The sequence below is a fragment of the Harpia harpyja genome, chromosome 4, assembly GCF_026419915.1.
Source record: "Harpia harpyja isolate bHarHar1 chromosome 4, bHarHar1 primary haplotype, whole genome shotgun sequence".
Taxonomy (NCBI): domain Eukaryota; kingdom Metazoa; phylum Chordata; class Aves; order Accipitriformes; family Accipitridae; genus Harpia; species Harpia harpyja.
In genome coordinates this window covers 84405139-84418601 of record NC_068943.1, presented here as the reverse complement: position 1 = coordinate 84418601, position 13463 = coordinate 84405139, and the positions used below count along the sequence as shown (strand labels likewise).

The following is a 13463-nucleotide window of genomic DNA, read 5'->3' as shown; positions in this document are numbered from 1 at the left end:
GCTTATGGCTGCAGCTCAGCTCTGCCATCGCCCCCCCCGGGGGGGCTGCCCGGGAAGGGAGAAGCCCCCCGGGGTCAGCCCCGCTGGTGGGGGGGGGTCCGGTCCCGTTTCCCCCCCCCCAGCCCCGGGGTAAAGGCGGGGAGGGGGGGGGGGCTACAGGGGGCCGGGGGTCCACGCGTGTGTGTGTGTCTGTGTGTCCGTCCGTGTCGTTCCCCCCCCCCCCCCCCCCGGAACCCGCCGTGCCCCCGGGGGGGGGGGCAAGCCCCGGGGGCGGCACCGGCGCGTGGCGGGGGGAGGGGCTGGCGGCCGCCCGGTGCCCACGTGGTTTCGCGGTGTCTCCGGAGCGGAAGAAACGGCGGCCGGGGCCGGGGCTGCGGCGGGGGCGGCCGGGACCGGCACCGGCCGGGGCGGGGAAGGAGCCGCATCCCGGCGGGCACCGCCGCATCGCCTCGCCGGTGAGTGCGGGGCCTGGGCCGTGGGCCGGTGAAGGGGGGGTGGGGGGGTGGAACCGGGCCGCCCCCGCCCCACCCGGGCCTGCCTCCTCCCGCCCCATCGCCTCCCGTTTCTCCCACTCCCCCCCCCCCCCCCCCCCCCGCCGCCACCCGCACCCGCGGCTCCATCCCCGGTTCCGCCCCGGACCCCTCCTGCTCCTCCGACACCCCCCCCCCGGGGTGTTGCGGCACCGGGCCGGGGACGCTCGGGGTGGGTTTACCGGAGACACCGGGGCCCCAGCAGGCCGGGCTCACCCCCCCCCCCCAACCCCCCCAAACCGGTGCCCGCGACCCCCCCCCCACCCCGGGCTCACCCACCTTCCCCGGGCCCCGCTCCCGGGGTCGGGGGGCACGCTCGCTCCCGACCCCCTTTGCACCCCGGTTTGCACCCCGACCACGGCATCGCGCTCCCTGCCCCCCCCCAGCAGCAGGGAAAGCACCCAGGGAGGTTACAGCAATGAGGAGGGGGCTTGTCCCAGTCGCAGACCCCCCCCCCAGGCTCTGGGGGAGGCTGCACTGGGCTGTACTGGAGCTCAGTCCTACCAAGTGCATCCTCCCAGACACCCCCCCCCCTCCCCAAGTAGGGTTGTGTTGGGGGGCCAGGCAGCTGCGCGGTGCCTCCCCCCCCCAAATGCCAACTGGGTGCCGGCATCCCGGTGGCATCCGCTGCCCGGTACGGCCCGTTCCCATCTCCATCCCCGCTGCTGCGCCGGGGCGGTGAGCTGCCGCTTGCCGGCCGAGCCTTCCCGCAACGTCCCGGTGCCGGGGAGCTGCAGCCCCGTTTTTGTTCTCTTTAAAGGTATTTGTAGGCCTCGAGGAGGGGCTGACCGCTGGGAACGTGGAGGGAGCGTAGCTGGTACGGTGCCGCGGAGACCTCCGCCGTTGCCCCTGGAGCCTAATGATAGCGCCGCCATCTCCCGCTGACCCCCTCGTGGCTGATCTCCTGAGCGCCTGCCCACCGCGGCTCCCTGCCTGCGCTGCCGACGCCTGAGACACGCGTGCCTGCACCGCAGCCCTGCCCAGCCCGCGCCGGCTCGCCCCGCGCCCGGGGCCCGCTGCAAGGCAGGTGTCACAGTATGCTAAAGTTGGGGAAACTGAGGCACGGTTTGGGGAGAGGCAGGGCCGGGTCGGGGGACTCTGGGCCAGGCTGTGGGTGCAGAGCTGCTGCCAGGCCCTGCGTGTCAGGGAGGGAGAGGGTCCCATCCCTGCTCACCACTGGGGGGTCCCCCTCCACCCTGCGTGGTACCCCCAGGAAGGGGTCTGGGCACCCACCGGCCCCACGACTCCTGGAGTCTTGCATTGAGGGGGTCACCAGGGGTTTGGGGAATCTCATCTTGGCTTATGGGGGTGCCTCAGTTTCCCCAGGGGCGATGATGATGACGGTGCCCTCTCTGCTCGAGCAGAGGTGTGTCCCCTCCATCGCTGCCCTGGGGGGGGACGTTTAATGCCCTCACGGCAGGGGACAGAGGAGGGATTGTGGTGCTGGGGGGGTTGTCTGTGTTTGGTGCTCCTCGTCCCAGCAGAGGCTGCGACAACCCACCACTGCCAGACCCCGCCGCACTGGGGCTGTGGGAGCAGCTGGGGGGGGTCTGCGCCCCGGGGCAGAGCGGGACTGGGGGTGCCGGTGGGGCCGGGCTGGCCCCAGGCTCCAGCAGCGGTTTCGGGGGGCCGGGCTGTCCCCCTCCCGTCACCCTGCAGAAATCGCCTCCCGCTCCCAGCTTTGTGCTATGAATTATTTGTGCGGCGGCGGTTCCCGGGTGTCTGCCCGAGCCGGCGAGGCCGCGTGCGGCTGGTGGCCACCCCGGTGCCCGCGGGGTCCCCGGCCGGGACGAGGGGACAGTGCCAAAGCACCGTATGTGTGTGCCGGGGCTCAGCACCGCAGTCACTGCCTCCTCACCGGCTTGAGGCGTGTTTTCCCCACCGGGCCGGCTGTGCCAAATAGCCGGGGAGCCGTGGCAGAGCCACCGGTGGCAGCGGCTTTTGGGAGCCTCGACCGCTCAAAATCCTCAACCGGGGACAAATCCCGCAGCACCGGGCGGTGCGGCAGAGAGGGCTGGGCAGGATCAGGCCGGGTTGGGGACCGTGCCGTGAGAGGCAGGTGGCTCCCCAGGGGGTGAGCGACAGCACCGGTATATAGGGCACGGCGTGGGCTGCGTGCCACTGCGGAGGCGTGGGAGGGTGGGAAGCAGCTCACGTGCGGGGCGGGAGGCAGCGGCACCGGCCGCTATTTCTGGCGCTCGCTCCCCGGGGGGACACGGGGAAAGTCACCGCGTCCCCCCGGGGATGCTCTGCCAGGGATGCTCTCTGCCGTCCTGGCTGCCGCCCTTATCCCGGGGCGGCTATGGCTGCGGGGGGCTGCCGGGACCCCTGCTTCCCCCCCCCCACCTTTACCCGGCGGGGGCAGAGGCGATTGCCTGCCCGGTGTCCCCCCACCACCCCGGGGGATGCTGTGGGGTTGGAGCTGCTGCCGGTGGTGGCTCCCGGGATTGTCCTTCCTCCATCACCCTTTGCCGTTGGGACATGCCAAGCTCCTGCAGACCCCGCTCTGTCCCCAGGACTTGGCCGGGCTCGGGGGGGGGCTAATCCACAGCTCCCCCTGCCCCAGGCCGGATCCTGCACCCAACGTCCCCGCAGCCCAGCCTGCTCTGGGGGCTTCGGGGTGCCCCTGGCCGGGTTCATCCCTGCCACGGGGTCACCGGTGGCTGTCTGTCTGTCCCCCGTCTCCATCCCAGGCAGGACATGGACTCCATGTTCGAGGACGACATCAGTATCCTGACGCAGGAGGCGCTGGGGCCGGACGAGGACTGGCTCGACAGCCCCAACACCGACCTCTCGGGCGAGATGTGCTCGGCCTCCCACTTTGCCCTCATCACCGCCTACGACGACATCAAGAACCGGCTGACGGGGTTGGAAAGGGAGAACTCCACGCTCAAGCGCCGGCTCAAGATGTACGAGGTCAAGGTGAGGGGCTTAGGAAGGGCTGGGATGGGGGGGGGGGGGGTTTCACGGGGCCGGGGGTCCCCGCTGACGCCTCTGCCCCGTGGCCGCAGTACCCGCTGATCGGCGAGTTCGGGGAAGAGCACATCTTCTCCCTCTACGAGGCCAAGGAGACATCGCTGCTCAAGAGCGAGAAGGCGTCGCTGCAGCAGCAGCTCAACCAGTTCCAGCACGAGGTGAGCGGGGCCGGTGGGGCCGGGGGACGCGGGGGGTCCCCGAGCCGCCCACCCACCCCTGCCTGCCCCCCCGGCAGCTGCAGAAAAGCAAAGAGCGGGAAGAGCAGCTGGAGGAGATGATCCAGGCCTACGAGAAGCTGTGCGTGGAGAAAGCTGACCTGGAGACCGAGCTGGGCGAGATGGTGGGTGCCAGCGGGGACCGGTGCCTGGGGACGTCGGGGACCCCTTCCCCGCTCTGTGACAGCAGCCGAGCAGATTGTTTCTCCATCCCGTGGGGCTGAAGACTCGGTGGGGATGCAGGGCTGGGGGGGCCGTGGCTGCTTCCCCCCCCCCCGTTACGATCACGTCGGGGAGTTGTAGCGATGCACGTGGCTCGGCTTTATCCCTGTCTCTTCCCACTCCCGCCCTGCCACGGGATGCTCCCAGCGCCAGCGCAGCGCGTGTCCCTGTCCTGGCGCCGTGTTCCCGGCATCGACCGGGCATCCCCGGCTTCCCTCGCCCCGTCTGGCACGATGCTCTGCCAGCCTGGGGTGCCACCCCCCGCCGTGCCACCCTCTTCTGGGCTGGCCACGTGCTGGGGACAGATCCCATCGCCCTGCCGCGACGGCTACCGGCAACGTGGGGACCCCGAGTGCCGGGTCTGCCTGCCGGGGAGGGGGGTGGCAGGATGAACCCCACGGAGGGGGTGCGGGGCTCAGCCCTCTCCCCCCGGCAGCGGGCGCTGGTGGAGACGCACCTGAGCCGCATCCGGAGCCTGGAGCAGCAGCTACGGCAGCGCGACGCCGGCACCTTCCCCGGGCTGGGTGCCCCGTTGCCGGGCCAGGACGTGCCTTTCCTCGCCCTGCACCCCAACCCTGGCTTGACCCACGGTGAGCTGCCCCCCTCCCCACCCCGTGGGACCCCCCCCCCACTCCCCCAACTCCGGCGGGGTAGCCCGGGCACCGTGCCGGGGGCTGAGCCGTGCTTTGCCCGCAGTGCTGGAACGTGCCGGGGGCTGGCAGAGCCGGGGGCTGGAGGCGACGGGGGCGGCTGGAGGCCGAGTTGGAGGCGGCACGGCAGGAGACCCAGCGTGCCCAGCACCGCGAGGAGCATCTCAAGGCCGAGTGCGAGCGGCTGCAGGCGGAGCTGAAGCACCTGCAGGACACCCGGGAGCAGGTACGGGGCAGGATCCGGCCGTGCGGGACCCCCCCCCCGCATCGCCGGTGGCTGGGGGTCTGGGTGCTGATGGGATGTCTGCTCTCCCCAGGACCAGTCGGAGCGGGACATGGCCTGGGTGAAGAAGGTGGGAGACGACCAGTAAGTGGCAGCGTGGACTGGGGCGAGGGCTGGGTTGCGGTGGGGGGGTCCCCACCCTGGCAGGGAGGGATGGGGGCACGCGGGACTCTCTGCGGGGGCTTCACGTCCTCGGGGGACGGAACGTCCCTTTGGGCAGGGTCCTTGGGGGGCTTCCCCCCACTGAAGCGCTGCAGGCAGGTGGGATCCTGCACCCCAAAAGCACCCACTGCACCCCAGGACTTTGAACTGGGCTCCAGACATGGGACGGCCACGAGTCCGGTGTCCGGCACCGTACAGACTGCGCGGTGCCGGCTCGGTGAGCGTGCCGCTGCCTCCAGAGGGCACTGATGGCTTATGGCTGCCGTGCAGCACCCGGCAATCACCGTACAGCACCGAGCCACGCCACGCAGCCGTGCCAGGCTGCGGGACACCGGACTGCGGCACGTCCAGGCTGCTCGGAACCACTGGCTGCCCCTCGTCCGACTCTGCCAGAGTATTCCTTTTTTTGGAATGGCGTAACTGGGTGCGGAGCCGTCGCGGTGCCGGTGCTGGCAGACCCTCCTCCGGCCCTCGCGCCTCTTCCCCGTCTCCCCCTCGCTACGGCCGTGAGCTCCGGGGGCTCCGTCAGGGCACCCCCGGGCACCGCCTGGTGCTGGGACGGTGACTGAGCACCTCGGATTTGGGGGTTTGGGACAAGACACCCCCAAATCTGGGGAGGGTTGATAGGAACTGGGGGAAGACGGCGTGGCTGTGCCAGGGCAGGGGCTGCTGCCCGTGGCCGGACCCCTTAACCCTCCCCGGGGCCGACCCTGGCATCGAGGTGGGCAAAGCAGCTCCGGGCTGGTGCTGAGACTTTTTCCCTAAAAGCAGCCGCCCGTAACCTGTTTAATTAGGCAACGGCCTCGTTACCCCGCTATCCTCACCCGTTCAGCCTCACGCATGCGGGGCTGCCGGCATGCGGCAGCGGGACTTCACACCCGTGTCCCCCCCACCGTGTGTGTGTGTCCCCCCCCATACTGTGATGCCGGGCAGGACGCGCCGGGCTGGCATCGCGGCTCCTCCGGGCACGTCGGGCTGTGCCGGGCGGTGATGCGCCGGGGCCGGCAGCCCGTGCCAAGCTGTGGACAGATAAAAGTTGACGCGTGGGGACTGGCCCAGCACGGGGCTGGGAAGGTGCCGGGGTGTTGGCGGGGTGTGGGGGGGTTCCCCCCTCCTTTTTCCTGAGGTGTTGGATGTTTTTGCCGCTTCTTGTCTCCCCCGCGTAAATCAGTGCGCGGGGCTCGGGGCGGCCGGCCGCATCCACGCTGGCATCCCTGGGGGCTGCGACCGGGTGGCTGCTGCCCCGTCTCTGCCACGCATCCCGGGGGGGTCCCTCGATAACCCTCCCCACGCTTTCCTGCCACTAATTCACTTTATTTTTCACAAAGCTCAGCCCCACCGTGGCCGGGTTCCCCTTCTCCCTGTCCCCCTGCCTGCAATATCCAGCCCCCACCAGAAAATGAAACTCCAAATATATGTATTAACATCTCCCCAAACCACCTTGTTTTTAAGCCTGACTTCCCCAAGTCAAGGTGGGGAAACTGAGGCACGCCTGGCTCCTCGCCCCTCATCCCCAGACTTGGGGGCATCTTACCCCCCCTTCCCAGGCACAGTCTTTCCCTCCCGGGTCTTTTCTTGTAAATACTGCTCTTTTTTTGTAACCTGCTCCTCTCCACCACTTTTTTGGTGTGAAAGGTGCCTTATCGGCGCTTTCCGTCTCCGGGTGACTTTTCTGGCTGGCTTTTGCCAAATTAGTCAGCGTGCCACTGCAGCGTGAGCGGGGCGGGGGTCCCTCCGGCCCCCTCTTTTTTTTTTTTTTTCTGTTTCTTTTCTTAGTTTTGTCCTTTTTTTCTTTTTTTTCTGTCGTTTCTGAGGTCAAGGCCATTCCTACTTGCGCTTCCTCGGGAAGGGGCTGGGGAAAAGCTGGGAGCCAAATCATGGGAAAAGCCCTCGGGGGGGGAGCAGGGTGGGGGGTGCCGGGGGACGGAGGGTGCTGGAAAGCTGCAGGGCTGGGGGCTGCTTTGCAGGATCCGTCCCCAGGATATCCCCGCCGCCGTGCAGGGGTGACGCAGTGCCAAAAGCCGGTGGTGCTGGGTGCAGGCGGGTCGGAGCACCCCCCCCCCCCCCCCAGCCCCGTGCCCTCTCGCTGCCCTGCCGCTGGCACCGTTTTGGTGGGATTTTGTGGGTTTTAATGAATCTTGCACCCATGGGTGCCCGTGCCGGAGCTGCCGCCGTGCTCGCCGCCTCCCTTGCCAACGATGCTTCGCTGACTGCGCTGGGACATCCCCGTCCCTTCCTCCCCTCCCCGGCTCCCCCGACCCTGCGGCAAAGGGGGGGCCGAGCGGCTGCTGGGGTTGTACCCGGCCCCCCACCCCAGCCCACGCTCCCCCCCAGCCCGGCGGCGATGGCAGCTACGCCTGCGGTTCCTGCTTTTATTTCGGTCTTCGCCGGCTTCTTGTTTACCAGGTGTGACTTGCTCGAGGTCACCCCTTCCTCCTCACCACCCCCCCTCTCCATCCCCCCCACCCAGGGGGGGTCTGCGCCCCGGCCAGCACCCGCACACCGTGGATTAACTTTGCCACCGAGGGTGGGGGTCAAGCCCCAGTCCCGGTGGTACGAAAATGCCATCGTGTGCGTGTGTCCCCCCCCCGGGTTCCTGGGGACCACGGGGTGCCCTGGGCGGGGGGGGGGGGGCAGCCCTGCGGTGGGGTGGGAGGGATGTGATGTGGTTGGCATATCTCGGGGGGGGGCGATGGGTATCATTTAGTGTGCTGTTGCCCCCACCAACTGGGACTGGTGCCCCCCTCTGGGTGCTTTTGGGGGGGGTCATTGCACCCCAGCCCCCCCCCAATGTGTCCCCAGCCCCTCACTTTGGTGGTCCTGGCTGGGGGTCTCAGCTGTGCTTGGCAGCCCGCTGTCCCCCCCGCCCCGGCCACAGCATCTCTGGCCGGGGACGAAGAAGGGACACGATGTCGCTCGTCCTGCCAGGACCACGGGGGACCCACGCGGTCCCGCAGGATCCGGCCGCTCCCGCCGGAGCAGCGATGCTCTGCGGTGCTGGGGGCAGCCGGGCAGGCGTGGGCGGCTGGGTTTTCGGCGGCTGTTTTGTTCTCACGGCTTATCTGCTGTTGCGTATCAAAACCCCACAGTTTGCCCTGAAAAAGAGCTTTTTTGGGGGGGGAGGGGGGGAGCACCAAGACCCCCCCCACCTCTCCCTCTCCCCAGCACCAGATCTCCCCAAAAGCCTCGCAGACCCTCTGGCTGCAGGAGGGACCCATGGGGCAGGTCCCTGCCCTCCCTCCTCTGCAGGCAGGGGTCCTGGCAGGGTGCCCTGGGTGGGGGCCGGGGGGGGGCTGCTCATCCATCCCCCCCCCACCCCAGCACCGCTCACTCCTCCGCCCCGGTGCTGCGGTTTTGGCGCTTCCTCCCTGCGCCTCAGCGTGACTTGGGGGGGGGGGGGGCTGCGGTGACCCCCCCCCACGGGAGTGGCTGAAATTCAGCGGTGGGGCTGGGGGAGCTGGGACCCCCCCACACTTTGGGGAGAGGCCGCAGACTCTCCGCCAGCGTCCCGGGCTCAGAGCTGGGTGCCCACGATGGGTCACGGAGGGGAAACTGAGGCAGGAGAGGTAGGAGCCAGCAGGGCTGCAAGTGTGAGGGGGAGTCTCGGGGGCAGCCGTGTCCGGGGACGTCCCCCGGTGCTCGTGTCCTCGGTGCCACTGTGGCAGGGCCATGGGCACTCTGGGGACGTGACATGGGGACCCAGCCGAGGAAACATCTTTTTCTCTTTCTTTATCACTTTCTTTTCTTTTTCTCTCTACTTTTTCTTTTCTTCTTTTTTCCTTCTTTTTTCTTTTTCCTTCTTTTTTCTTTCCTTCTTTTTTCTTTTTCCTTCTTTTTTCTTTTTCTTCTTTTTTCTTTTTCCTTCTTTTTTCTTTTTCCTTCTTTTTTCTTTTTCCTTCTTTTTTCCCTCCTTTTTCCTTCCTTCTTTTTTCCTTCCTTCTTTTTTCCTTCCTTCTTTTTTCCTTCCTTCTTTTTTCCTCCTTCTTTTTTCCTCCTTCTTTTTTCCTCCTTCTTTTTTCCTCCTTCTTTTTTCCTCCTTCTTTTTTCCTCCTTCTTTTTTCCTCCTTCTTTTTTCCTCCTTCTTTTTTCCTCCTTCTTTTTTCCCTCCTTCTTTTTTCCCTTCTTTCTTTCTTTTTTTTCTTTTCTTCTTTTCTCTTTCTCCCCCCCCCCCCCCCCCCCCAATAAGATGACAGGAGGGCGGGCAGGGGCAGACCTGTCGGCTGCTGTTACGAGCGGCATCTCCCCGGTCCCCGGGGTGTCACAACGGCTCAGTTGAACTCTCCACGCGCGGCGCGGGAGGACGCGCTGAGCCCCCAGCCCCGCGGGGCCCTTGGGAGACGGCTTCTCCCTTCGCATCACCGCAGAGAATATGGGTTTGAAAAGTGACACCGAAGTTGGGGAAGAATTGATGACTTTGTCAGGGCCTCCAAGAGCTGGGGGGGGGGAGTGTGGCACCCACCTCCCTCCCGCTCCCGACTGCTCCCGCTGCACGGGGCGGCCGCAGGTACGATGCCAGGCGGTGCGCGGCCACAACTTTTCCCTTTTGAGTTAAACGCCTGCATTTGGGTTAGTTTTGGGTGCACCCCACAGCACCGCATGGCAGGGGGGGCCCCCCCTGGCCGGGGGACCGGGAATGTTTCGCCCTCGGTGACGCTTCGTCCCTGCCGCAGGGTGAACCTGGCGCTGGCCTACACGGAGCTGACGGAGGAGCTGTGCCGCCTGAGGAACCTCAGCTCCCTGCAGAGCCAGATCCTCCGCGCCCTGCTGCAGGAGAAGAGCCTCAACGGTGGTAAGGGGGGGTTGGGGGGGGGGCTGGATGGGGCTGGGATGCAAAAAATAGGGAGACCATGCTGGCTGCCTTCATCCTCCGGCTGGTGCTGAGCTCCTGTGTGTGTCCATCCCGGGGACCATCCATCCCGGGACCATCCATCCTGGGGAGCATCCCTCCCCAGGAGCATCCCTCCTGCCAGGGGTCCCCACGGCCGCATCCCCGCATCCATCTGGGATGCGCATGGGTGATGAGGGATATTTTCCGTGCCGCCGAGCTGACGGGGGGGTATTTTCTGTGCTCCCCCCGGCCCCGTTTTGCTTTGCAGGCCAACGCCACTCTCCACTGTCCCAGTGCCATTCCCCAGCCCAGCAGCGTCGCTCGCCCGCCCCGCAGTGCCCCTCGCCCGCTCCGCCGGGGCGTTCGCCAGCACCCCAGTGCCAGTCGCCAGCGCTGCAACGGCGTTCGCCGGGACCCCCCCAGCCAGTCGCCGGCCCAGCAGCGCCGCTCGCCAGCCCCCGGCCCCTGCCAGTCCCCTGCCCAGCAGCGCCGGTCCCCGGTCCCCCCCTCCAGCCAGTCGCCCGCCCAGCAGCGCCGGTCCCCAGCCCCACCACCCTGCCCGTCCCCGGCCTCGGCGTCACCGCACCGGCTGCCCGGCGAGAGGATGGAGCTGGGTTATGCCAAACCCTCCAGCCGCCACATCAAAGCCGGCTTCCAGGGTCGTCGCAGCTACTCGGAGGTGAGCAACGTGGCCCTGTACCAGCAGAGCCGCTCGCTCTGGCTCCAGCCCGAAGCCTCGACGCTTCCCAAGCACCGGCCCTACGGCGAGGTGTACCTGGGGGGCACGGGGTCCCCCCTGAGCGCCCGCGAGCCCTTCGAGGAGCACGTGCGCTTCGAGAAGCAATCGTCGGATGAAGAGGAGTGGGCCCTGCCCAGTCCCCCCAGCCCCGAGGCGGGGGCTATCCGCTGCGCCTCCTTCTGCGCCGGCTTCCCCGACGCCGACGCCGTGCACCGGACGGCCGCTGCCTACGCTCGGGCAGAGCACGCTCAGTCCTGGCCCTCGATCAACGTAAGCGGGACCCCACCGGGGATGTGTTGCGGTGGGTTGGGAGGGGGGGAAGAAGCAAGGGAAACCCCCCCCCCCACCACCACCACCACCGTGCAGGCAGGGCGGTCGCCCCGCGGCGTGCCTCAGTTTCCCCATTTCTGACCGGCTGCGCGGCATCCGAGTTTGCACCCAGAGGCGGGAGGGTAGCGGGGAGGAGGAGGCGGGGGGGGGGGTCCGTGGCCCCCAGGAGAAGCCGGTGGTGGGCTCAACACCGCCTTGTGCCCCCGCAGCTGCTGCTGGAGACGGTGGACTCGGAGGTGCGGAGCTGCCCGCTGTGCCAGCTGGCTTTCCCCATCGGCTACCCGGACGATGCCCTGGTGAAGCACATCGACTCGCACCTGGAGAACAGCAAGATCTGAGCCTTCCCCCGCCTCCCCGATCTTTGGATGCTGCATGAAAACACACCAGGAGCGACACGGCTCCCGAAATACCTCCAAGTCTTCAGTAGCTACAGAAAGACTGAGCCCCCCACCCCAGAGCCCCCCGGCCCCCCATAAGTGGGCTCCTCTGCTCCCGCCTCGCCACGTCCCTGCATCCGCATCAGGTTCGGATGCTCGAATGGGGGCACCGGGATAACCCCATCCCGGGTGGCGGCTGGAGGGGACCCGTCTGCGCCCTTGGGTGTCATCTGCACCCTTGGGTGTCGCTGCTTGATCTCAGGGAGGATTCGAGGGGCCGGGTCCTGGATCTGGCCCCCAGGAAGCAGGTGAAGGGAAGGGGCTGCCCCTTCCCTGGCTCCTTGGGTCAGAGTTGGGTTTGGGGGGGTTGGAGGGGGGGCCAGCTGCTTATTCTCGGTCCCCTTCACCTCATCCCACCGGTTCAAGCATCTTTCCACTCTTTTACGTTAAAAGCATCCCCCCCCCCCCAATTTCTACCCCCTCCCCACAAAGATGCTGCTGAGAAACGAACCCCGAGGTGCAGCATGGACACCCCCCCCCATTGCACTGAGCTCCACAACCTGGGGGCTCTCCCCAACCCTGGTCCCCCCCGGCGTAGGGACAGCGCAGCCCCCCAGCAGCCCCCCGCCACCGGGTCCCCCCTGCTTTAGCTTGGGGCTGCAGGTGGCTGCTCACCCCAAGCCCCCCCCCCAACCCATCACCCCCATCCCCCTCACGTTCAATCTACCTCAAAGCTGCTGGCAGAGGGGGGGGTCCACAGCGCCGTTCCCCTCCCCGCCGAGCCACTCCGCGCTGCATGTCCCCCCCCCCGTGCCACGGCGCGCACCCCCGCCACCCACCCCCAAAGGCTCGGCCGGGTGCGGCCCCCCCCTCCCCACTGCACCGGGACCTCTGGGTGGAGGGACCCGCGCTCTCTGCAACGCCACCGACTCCAATAAAATCCTTCCAGTGCCCAAAACACTAAGGGGGAGGGGGGGGCGAAGCTGTTTCTTCTTTTTGGGTGCCTGTGGAGCGAGGGGGGGGCCCAAGCTGCAGGTGTCCCCCAGGGCTGGGGCAGGGGACGAGCCTGGCGTTGGTGCATCCAGCCCCGGCAAAGCCAACTCGTGTCGCCAGGGCTCAGCGGGGCAGCGGTGGGGGGTGACGGGGTTCGGGGTGCCTGTTGTGGGTAACCTGGACCCGTGACCCCGTTCCCGGCATGGTGACAAGTTTCGGGTTTACTGGCCTGGCAAGCGACAAGAAATGGGACAATCAAAAGCAAAACAAAAACCATCGCCAGCCCCGGGGGTGACGGCAGGGGCACGGCCAAACCTCGGCCCCCACGGTGCCAACACCGGTGTGCGGCCGAATCGGTGTCTTTGGGGGTCCCCTTGCGGCTGGGGACGTCCCCCCATGGGCTTGTCCCAGGTCTGGGGGAGCTGTGGGGTGGGCACGGGGGGATTGTGGTTGTGACGATGCCAGCACGGGTGCTGGGCTCAGCTTGTCCTCGGTGCTCGTGGCACGATGGCACGGTCCCGAGCCGCTCACCCCGGTGATGCTGAAAGTCCCCGGGGTGACACATGGGGGCTAAAATGGACAATGGGGACCCCCCAGCCCCATGGGGGACCCCAGCATGCGGAGCAGCCCTGCCCTTCCCCATTATTTGGGTGAGGGGAGCAGAGGGGCTTACGCCAAACCCCGGGAGGAGCCGACGGGCGAGCAACACGCCGTGGGGGAGACCGTGTGGCCCCGAAAGGCGTCGGGGCTGGGGCCGTGGAGGAAGCAAACAGCCCACGAGATGCCGGGTAAGCAAAACGCCGAGCGGGGCTGGAGGGAGCACAAAAGGAGGGGGTGCCCTCGGGCACGATGCCGGGGTGATGGTCGTGGAGCATCCCTGGCAGCAGGCGGAGGGCTGCCGGACTTCACGCCTCCGTCGTCTTCTCGTGATCGGCCTCGTTAAGGGCTGCTGCTTCTCCCTCCTAAGGGTGCCAGCAAACTGGCCGAGGTGGGGGACACCCCGCGGGGCTCGGGGTCCGGGGGTGGGTGATGGCCGGGGTGAGGGTGGGAGTGGGATCCTCCTGGTTATCCTGCGGGGAAGGGGCTGCCCTGTGCACGGGGAAGCCCCGGCCCTCCCACCATGGGTACCGCTGCTCCAGCAGCACTGCCGAGACCCGC

At 67.7% G+C, this 13463-nt stretch overlaps 1 protein-coding gene across 1 annotated transcript; it reads left to right on the top strand.

Annotated features, from left to right (window-relative positions):
• The first annotated feature begins 386 nt into the window (after positions 1-386).
• TBKBP1 (TBK1 binding protein 1) lies at positions 387-11965 on the top strand. The gene is given in 13 exon segments (XM_052785325.1): positions 387-455; positions 1291-1557; positions 3228-3452; positions 3542-3664; positions 3742-3846; positions 4380-4533; positions 4640-4692; positions 4694-4819; positions 4911-4960; positions 9709-9827; positions 10135-10280; positions 10282-10875; positions 11145-11965. Coding segments are annotated over 11 exon segments (1821 nt in total). The 5' UTR covers positions 387-455; positions 1291-1557; positions 3228-3230; the 3' UTR covers positions 11274-11965.
• Positions 11966-13463: the final 1498 nt, after the last annotated feature.